This window comes from Mesitornis unicolor, unplaced genomic scaffold (genome assembly GCF_000695765.1).
Source record: "Mesitornis unicolor isolate BGI_N332 unplaced genomic scaffold, ASM69576v1 scaffold54816, whole genome shotgun sequence".
Lineage (NCBI taxonomy): Eukaryota > Metazoa > Chordata > Aves > Mesitornithiformes > Mesitornithidae > Mesitornis > Mesitornis unicolor.
In genome coordinates this window covers 24,476-34,096 of record NW_010192729.1, presented here as the reverse complement: position 1 = coordinate 34,096, position 9,621 = coordinate 24,476, and the positions used below count along the sequence as shown (strand labels likewise).

The 9,621-nt window shown below is 38.8% G+C and overlaps 1 protein-coding gene across 1 annotated transcript in view; it reads right to left on the bottom strand.

Moving 5' to 3' along the window:
- Positions 1–3,779: 3,779 nt before the first annotated feature.
- Positions 3,780–9,621, bottom strand: part of FAM160B1 (family with sequence similarity 160, member B1) — a gene marked incomplete at its 5' end in the record, with an annotated part of 29,051 nt that continues 23,209 nt past the window's right edge. The window contains 4 exons of the mRNA XM_010187188.1: positions 3,780–3,885; positions 3,977–4,080; positions 5,145–5,285; positions 8,243–8,386. Coding sequence (XP_010185490.1) covers positions 3,780–3,885; positions 3,977–4,080; positions 5,145–5,285; positions 8,243–8,386 — 495 coding nt within the window. The remainder of the gene's footprint in view (positions 3,886–3,976; positions 4,081–5,144; positions 5,286–8,242; positions 8,387–9,621) is intronic.

The following is a 9,621-nucleotide window of genomic DNA, read 5'->3' as shown; positions in this document are numbered from 1 at the left end:
TGTTACCTAGCACTTGGGTTCAATATTTCTTTCAGCAAGACAAATAGCACTAATAAGATGTCATCTGTGGAATTACACAGCAGGTTATGATAGAAATTACCATGCATTTACAAAGCCATTCCATGATTACTTGTGCCCTGTAAAATCAAGTGTGGCAATCTTTACACTAATCGTAGTGTAAGCAAGCTTGCGATTCTGGTCCTGATATATATATACATAGATGATGTGTATATATACATACACACACATATATATATATACATAGGTGATGTACAACCAGACTCAAGCTGTGTATCAAATCACAGCTTTTATATTGCACAGACAAATACATAGTCAGAACATTACACAGACAGGATCTGAATAGCAGGAATATTACAGTCATATGAGAAACTAAGGACAAACTTGTTCTACCAGAGCTAGCACATGGCTTATTACAAAATCTTCTATATTGGAGTCTAAATCAAATACATACTATAAATGGAAAAAAGTAAAAATGTGTCTATTTACAGGCATGTGCATCAGCATTAAAATGTGGTTTGTATTTGCTTTTTGAAATAAAAAATTATTCTAGTATTACCTCTCAAGTGTTTCAATCTAATACTAGTGGCTGTATTTTCTAAGGTGACAAGCACCTGCATTTCCCATTGAGATCTGGAGGATCTGCACGTGCTGTGAACTTCAGGCGTTACCTTTTCTCAGGTGTCCATCTCTGGGTAATAAATAACCACATACAAACACACGCACACAGAAACAAAACGGGCACCTCAGTGACATGCATAGATCGGAAAGGTGAAAACATGGACCTGAACTAACTTCTAAACTTTCTCTTTTAAAGAAAAAAAGTGCATGAAAAATATCACCATAAAAATAATTAAACGAGTTCCATCTCTTAAGGAAGATTAAATCACTTTTACAAAAATAAAGGTCAATGCCATCATGTATGGTAACTAAAGGTCTGTAGGCAGCACTCATAAAAGCAGTTTAGGCTAAAGCAACTTTAAGGATTGCTTCACTTCTACCAGGATGGATCCATGTCTTTTAAATTTATCAACTAAATAACATTTGCTTTGCAAGAATATCACCAATGTTGCTGGAGACCGAACAATTATATCGTGAATTTAAGAGTGCTTATAGTTATTTCTACTTATTTTTCTTGTGGACAAGAATGAAGGAATTGTGTTTGCAGCTCGGTGGACTGTTCTGCATTAAAATACCAGAGGGTGCAGCAGTCCTTCTAGAAGCTGACTGACACAATTCCTTACAGTGTAATCAGATCAGGTGTCAGTGAAAACGACAACAAAAGAGGTGAATTTAATGCTTTCATTTGAGATCAGGCATCTCTTGAATGGCTTTATAAATCGTTATATTACTTGGAATGCTCTTGCAAGTTTTGCTTAACATTTCATTTTCATTTATAGTAGTATTATCACTTCCAGTTTTCACTGAAATTGGGACATTAGAAACATTCTGGAACATACACTTAGAAAAATAAATAATGAAAATAGAAAATTTTAGGAGGAAGTAATTAAGCTCAAGCAAAACCATCAAAGACCCAAATTCAGTAAAGCATCAGCATTTGTGTTCAACAGCTTAAGTTCATCCATGTAAAAGATTGTGATGCAGGAATAAAATTACTGAAATTAAGCTTATGTTTAACTGCTTTGCTGAATTGGGACCTTATTTCTAACAAATGTATGTACTAAACATCACTCTGCATAGACATTTACATATTCTAAACTATGTGGCAAGTATGTTACATTAATGAAGCTTCTAATATGGACTGACTGCAATACATATCACTAAAAATTATATGCTACTTTCAAGACATGTTTCTAAAGAACAAAGCTGAAAAACGTGTCACTTTTTAAAATTTTATCCTACTATGCTAGTTTGACCTGAAAACACTTTGGGGTTAAATTCAGGGGGGGAAAAAAGGACGCAAGGAAGCAAAACATGGTTTTGTTTGCCAGATAAATGCAATGCTTTGTACAAAAGCCTCGCAGTACAGGGAGCCACTGAATACAGGTTTTACCTGCCAAAATGTCTCCTCAGTTCCATAACTGCTCTCTCCTGTACTGGAAGCTTTTACAGCAGGACCCTCTTCACTGTTGTGACAAGAATAAATTTAGCCCATTAACTGTGACACTGTTCTAATTAACGTGCTAACTTAAAAGGCCTCTCAACATCCAGGTGCCATAAATATTAAAATCAACACCTCAAAGGCATGGATTCAGAGCAGAATCTGCTCCTAGGTACAGTCATGTAAATGCAGAAGAATTCTAGTGACTGAGTACATTAGTCCATATTTGCATGTGAGCAATCACATCTGAAATGGGCATTAGGTGTGCACATAGGATAGCAGGAAAGACAAAGAAAGAAATACAATGTAAACACAAGGAGCTAAACTCTACCTTGCCTGCCTATGCTGTTACGTTCATAGGAGGGGAAAGAGGTACGACACTGTGCGGAGAGCAGGACAGGTCTCATCCAAGTCACCCAGTGTGACTTTGAGGTTAAAGCACGGCCACCTGAGCCTGCCAGTGAGCAGCAAGAACGGTCTGAGGTGCAGGCTGCCATCATGCTGGAGAAATAGGAGCAAAGCCTGCTGAAGTCATGGCCCTCTGCTTGCAATGCGAATGCTTGCCCTGGCTGATAGCATTCATACTGAGAAAGATTCACTGAGACATTTCTGCATCCCAGCGCTATGAAAAGCAGGTGTAAATTTTGGTCCTACATATGGTATCAACGCTTTAACTGAATTAGCATCAGTCGATCTTTTGCTGGGCACTACTGAAATGGTTAGGTAAGCAATAAAACATTTCTAAAAATGTCAGAATGTTTATGCTGCCACTTTTCAAGGCACAAAAGATTCTTAAACCAATTCAGGCTAAATACCAATTTAAAAGAAATTAAAAATACTGTTTCAGCAACAACTACTAATGACCTATAATTACCTTCCCTGTAAAGGTGAAATGAGTCAAGCAACTAGAATTCACATGCAAAAACATAAAGCAAATCTAGTTACGCAGATGACCTGAAGAGCAATCGCTTGGAATGACAGAGACAAACATGCTAGAAACATGTACACTTCAGATATATTTGTTGCGGATGTGATGCTGAATCAGGATTAATTCCACCAGTATTGATTTTATACTGATATATCTCTTGGAGCAATCCATTGGGGAATCAAATTCAGAGTTGTCTTTAAGATTCACCAAACCAAAAATGATCGCTCATTAATATATCCTACTGTATACGGATTTGTGGATTCTTTTGAACCTCTTCATTTTTAACAATATACATTGCAACTATAGTTGTGATTTCCTTTCATATATCCAACTGTAAAGAAAAATAATTAAGACATTAAAATGTTAAAAAATTAATTTGCTTTTTAAAAGTAATATGGTCACAAAAAGCGAATTGGCGCACGTGAGCCCCAGAACATACAAAAGACCAACTCTCTAAACGTTGTCATTATAACAGAATAACCAAGGTCTCATGTCTGTGGTTCTTCATGCAGCTTTTGCAGTTCTTCACACAGTGGCTAGAAATACTATGTATTGGTTTCTCCCAAAATGTCTTCAATCATATTCTAGGTCCAACTGAATCCTTTTCTCTCGCAATGTCAACATCTGGTGAAAGAAACTTGTCTTCCAATGCTGCCAAATGTCAACTGACACTTTGCCAGGAGGCACCACCTCTTACTTGGGTGTTGTTAGTAGTCCTTTTGACTGAAACAAGTTAGGTGGGTTTACAGCCTGGCGGCTCATCAAGGCTGCTCATGGTGTAGATGAGGCATGATACTTCACAAACGCAATTGCTGCCAGTTCTTTGCAGAATTCTTCCAGCACAATCACGCCCTCTAGTAACGTCATGTGGTCAATGCTGAGAAAGAAAAAAAATCAGCAGGGGATCAGGACTGGCACACACAAACACCAGCCGTGGGCCTTGGAGCACATGCAATGGATCTACTCACATGGGTCCTTCTGGCTCCAAGCCCAGCAAGCGTTTTCTGACCAGCAGAAGTTTGGGAGTGAAATCTGGGATACGCTGGATTCTAACCATGAGGTCTCCAACAACCTGTACAGCATAACGTCATCAACGCACAAAGTTAACACCTTTGCAGTGCCTGGCAACCAGGTTAAGTGACAGCCTTCAATGCCCAGGATGCAGACCCACTTCAGCATTCTCACAGGCTCACAAAACAACATGCAGAGTATCTGCTTCTGCCCCAGAAAAGGGTAAGTGGGAGCAGAAAGTAAAAGGATACAAAAGGACAGGAACTCTTGAGCATTACTAGCCGTTGCCATAAATTGTATTACTTAATTATGCCAACGATTAATTTGTTTTGGTAAAAGTTGATGCAGGCAATTGACCCGTAAATTCCTGGGTTTAGGGAAAGCACAAGGGGAGAGAGTGAAGATTATATTTTGAAACGGAGAGAGCTGCTGGGAAAAAGGGAGCTAAGCCCTCCATTAGTATTGGGCAAGCACCATTAATAGGCTGCTGACCGGCTTAATAACAGCTGGTGTGTGGGGTAGGCAAGGGATCTGACTGAGAAAACTGCAGTGTGACAGGCACCCAGCCAGCATTCCTAGGATGCAGGTCTGGCAGGAAGAGATGAAATCAGAGAAGGAAAGGAAGGGGACTTTTGAAAAGTCCAGGATTTCATTGTCAAGAACAGCCTTCATCAGAAAAAAAAGATACACATCAAGGCACAGGGTATTCAGCAGTGTCCTCTGTCTGTGTGAATCAAAGCCATCTCTATCCCATCCAGGTGCAAACCTGTACCTGGCTGGTTTGTTCTTACCTGATGTTGCCTGCCAGTGACAATGTGACCCAGTTCACTTTAAAGCAACATCATTGCCACAGCAGTATTTGGCTTCTACACAATGAAACTAAGCAAACAAACAATTTTCAAGATGTGCAAATTGAAAATAAATGCTAGGAAATACATTTTCCAATGTTTTAGGTAGAAAATCCATAATTATGGTCTTGATTTGAAAATCTAAGTATCTGTGTTCAATGAGAAGTCCCTTGCCCACCTGAACTACCCAGCAACCACTACTACGACTAACTCCAAAGTTACTAAATATATCATTGCTGTGTAGCCATATGTAAATATTAACTGTGTGTTTACTCACCCTGACAATAACTGAGAAGAGAGACCTGCAGCCAGAAGCTAGGTTTACATAAGGATCCAAAAGGTATTCGTGTATATGAGGATGGGGAAACAAGGACAGTTTGGACAACACTGACGTAACTTGTAAATTTACATCATAGGGCTGCAAAAGAAGGAAAACATAATGCTTGGTTATTTTCATGCTGACTTCTTTTCATCCAGCCAGTGTTTATTTAACTACTAGAACCTTATATACAGGGTTATGAATATATAAGGATAAAAAGTTAGAAAATATTAGAAGACAGCCTCAAAACCTGTGCTTTCCACAACGGGAGTGATGTGAATATGACAGTTAGGTACTAGATGTTATTATCTGTAAAACCGCTACAACCACTTGAAGCTTTTGCATGCTTGTTTATTGTAGGATAAGTCCTCTTCCTGTAAAACATTTCTTCAGCTCAGTAGCTAAACGAATAGCATAGCATCAGCCTAGATTAAACATCTGCCCACTTCTCCTGGATGACTGTAAAGTATATGAGCTCAGGAAATTGAGAGACACATCCACGTTTATGGCTGATACAGTATTTCTCTTCTACTTTCTTTTTTTTGTGGAAATAACCATTGCAGAAGGCCTGGTCGTCTTGTGGCAGCATGCTAGGGGAGATGAGACAGAGACAGTCCTAAGGTGGGAATGCAGCATGAAACTGTGAGCTTCTTCTCTAACTCTCTTCTGCAAATCAACCAAATGAGAGAGGCAACACTGTCAGATGCTGGTAGACGCTAATCAGTCATAAGGAAAAAACATAGTACCTAACTTTCTAGCAAAAAAACCAGTACCTAGCTTAAAGGATTTTACCATTCCAATGAGAAACTAATTTCCATAAAACTAAGTATTTTCACCATAGCTTCTTTATGTTCCAAGTGCTTTTTTTCCATCTTTGATTTTCTCGTCACAGTGAAAACAAGCTGACATTTTAATTCAGCCCCAAATTTCCACACTAGCGGAATTTCCTTCTATCTATTCAGTGGTGGAACAGACTACGTTGACAAGAGATGGACAGACATTCCCTTGGCATACCATTATGCCAGTCTGAAGATGTTCCCAACATCCAGATGGTTGAACTTAACCTTGTTGATTTTACCTGAAGTAGATTACAGGGCTCTCATTCAATCTCTTTGACTGCATATTGGCACTAAAATCCTCAGTGGCATAATTGCATCTAGAAGAGGATGATTTCATGGCCTCAAATTATCAACTTCATCCTCTCAAGTTAGCATCCCACTAAAGATTCAGAGAACAGATTCTTCCCTTTTCCAGACTGTAAGATTTGGAAGAATTCAGCTTCAGATTAAGACAGATATATTTAGATATGTCTGCACGTCTAAGCTCGCATTAGCCTACTCAACAGAGATCTGACACTAGATGTACTTGCCTACACGCAAACATCTTGTGCCATCTCAGATGCTCAAGAGTGGCTGTTGGTCTCTTGACAGTTCCTCAGAGGGTGGATCGTGCAAGATCTGTGTGGTAACCACAAGCTTAGGGGAATATCTTGGGCATCACAAAATTGGAAACAGATACCTCAGTTCAGGCAATGGAGTTGAGCTTTCAGTCAATACAGCCAAGGAAGCTGAGGTGGTGACTCACTTGGCACTAAAAGAGACACCTACTTGATTTTCAGTCTAACAGCTCCAGAGACTACCAGGGCTGTTCTGACAAAATTTCCACTGACCAGATGTAGACACCTAATTAATATTTAGGTACCTTATTCCTGAATTCATTACCACACACTGTTGCACTGCAAAGGGACTTGTCTTATAGATCTTTTGAAGTGAATGCACATATTTCTCCTAGTCAGTAGCAGTTATTTCTGCACTTGATATTTCAGCAACAGATTTATCCCAATCTGCTAACAAATGAAGCTTTCAGACCCTGGACCAGAGAAGTTATAGGTAATAGAGATCACTACATTTTGAGTTACTGTGGAAAAGTTACTCTGCAGACAGAGATGCAAATTCCTTCCATAAATCCATTCCACTGTCTACCTAGCCCAACTGCAGGAGCCAGTCTCCGAGTTGTCTGAGTCACTCAATTTATTAGAAAGCTTTGAAGCCATCAGCATTAGCTGGTGTTCACAAGAAGAGAAGGAAACATAGTAGTAAGGCGTGCTGCATTGTTCAGACAGATTGCTGTTGCGATTTGAACTAATTGAGAGCATTAAGGAAAGCTGCTTCCTCACTCAGAGCTTTTATTTCTGTCCATATGTCAGCAGACTCAGCACGACAGCCTTGCATCAGACAACATCTTAAAAAAATGTATCTATAACTAAAGATGTTAAAACCAACAGACATCAGGAAAATTCACTTTAAATTTCTTTGTACTAAATTGGGTCTGACACATCACATCTCCTTTTCAGAACAAGGAACCAGTCAAATCATAACTGATTTGTTTGCCCTTGGCAGCTATACTTTTATTATTTGAAGGTAATCAAACAGGAAGAACAACTATTTTACATTGCAGATAGAAAAGGATACTGTCTAGAAACCTTCCATGTACTGATAACAGTTTTTTCTAACTGCGAAAAAGTGGGGGAAATGTTAGCAGTGATACAGTTCTTTTCATCTTACACACAGTGACATAAACTACTTCCAGAACATTACTTCAGATTGAAGTTCACTGAAATGTGGCAGAAAGGAGAGTGCAGTATTTTATTTACTGAAAAACGTACATGGTTTCTAAGTATAAATGCTAGAAAATGAAAATGGAATCAGTGCTGCTAGTACTGAAGGATTCCTAAGAATTTCTCTTACACTCTTACTTAAAGGATATCCTTGCTTACTCATTAATTTAAATGATATTTCTGGTCCATAAAACATCTGGTACACAAAAAAGTGGGTAACAAAGATATGAGAGCTTTTATTCTCTACTCTTGTAGAGAATGTTGATCACCAAAACATCCTGCAAACCACAGAGATCTGTACCAAGGACACGGGACATCACACAATAATATGATACTATAATAGACATCTGAGTGATGGGAATCCACGGGATCTTGGAGATCAGCCCTTCAGTAGTAACGAAAGTATCAGAAATGGAATTCATAACCTGCTATTCCTTACCTGATCAAGAATCCTGCCCATTCTTTCAAACAGGACTTTCAAGAAGTGTCCTTCAAAGAATGATGCTTCTAAATTGCATTTTTCCAAAGATCTGGGAGATCCAGGCCACTCCCACCGTAAACAGATGACACAATAATCCCGGAACTAGAAAAAAGTAGTGAGGAAAACAGATTCAAATGTCTATGGAAACCATTTCTTTCCTTTTAATAGTCCATATGCCTTAAAACCATAACTTGTAGCTACATGAAGAATCTAAGCCCAAAAGGAACAGTCATTCTAAAATAATCATGACTGGTTTCTATGTGGGCACCTCATTTTCTTCGTGACATGCATGCTATTAGGGCAGCTTCAAAAACACAAAAGAGTGGAGAACTCTCAAAAAGCACCTGGGGCCAAAACACAAAGCAAAGGCAACAATGCACACTCCTAACGCAGGAATTGCATTTATATACATTATTGTCAGTACGTTACCACACTTTCACTGTATTACGTATCGCTTATCTTGCTATCCAGTCTACATTGCTCCCTAATTCCCAGGACAGCAAAGGCAAGTGTATATGCAGGAGATACAAATGAAAAAAGTGCTTCAGGGCTTCCTCTTCCCTCTTTTTGTTTCCTATCAGTCCTATTCTGTAAGTCTTTCTCAAGCTCTGCCTCTGCTCGTGATTTGCTGTGGGCTGCCTGATGTCTCACTTTCAAGGAATTATACCTTGAAGGGAGCACAGGTTGTAGCAGTGAGAATAGGGAACACAGGAATAAACAGTAGCAAAAGAGAGACAAAAGAGACCCCGAAATTGTTCACTGCATGTAGCTTACCTTGTTGTACAGGCTTCCAGGAATAGAAATATGGAAGCAGAACAGCTATTTGGATGTAATAACAGCAATAGGCAGGGCTATTCTTAGGGGGGAAATATTTTAAGAGTGGTCATATCATTGTCAGGAAGTGACAGAAAGCAATTCTGTTCTCTAATAACTCCCAGAATACTCTTTTTCTCAAGGCTTGGAAGAAATACAAAGATGATATGTGTTTTCTGGCATCCAAGAATAGAACACACGGGAATTTTACATCAACTTTGTTTTCTTATTCTCTATTTTCTATCCCCTTTCTTTTCAGGGGAGACTAAAAATAAAACCATTTAATAAATACAGAAATCCAAGCTTTCCATCTTAAACTGCTGATGCCATAGTTCAGAGGTAATGGAATGTTTTAAGTATCTACTAAATATAGCTCTCTTGGTTACTCTAGTCCTTTGCAGAAATATTTCTATTCTAGAAGATTCACAGGGCTTCAATGAGAAAGCTGCAGTCGTTGTCCTCTGACCAATGAAACTTTAGATTATGTTTGTAAAATCAAAACCTGCCTTTATTTCAAAGCACTA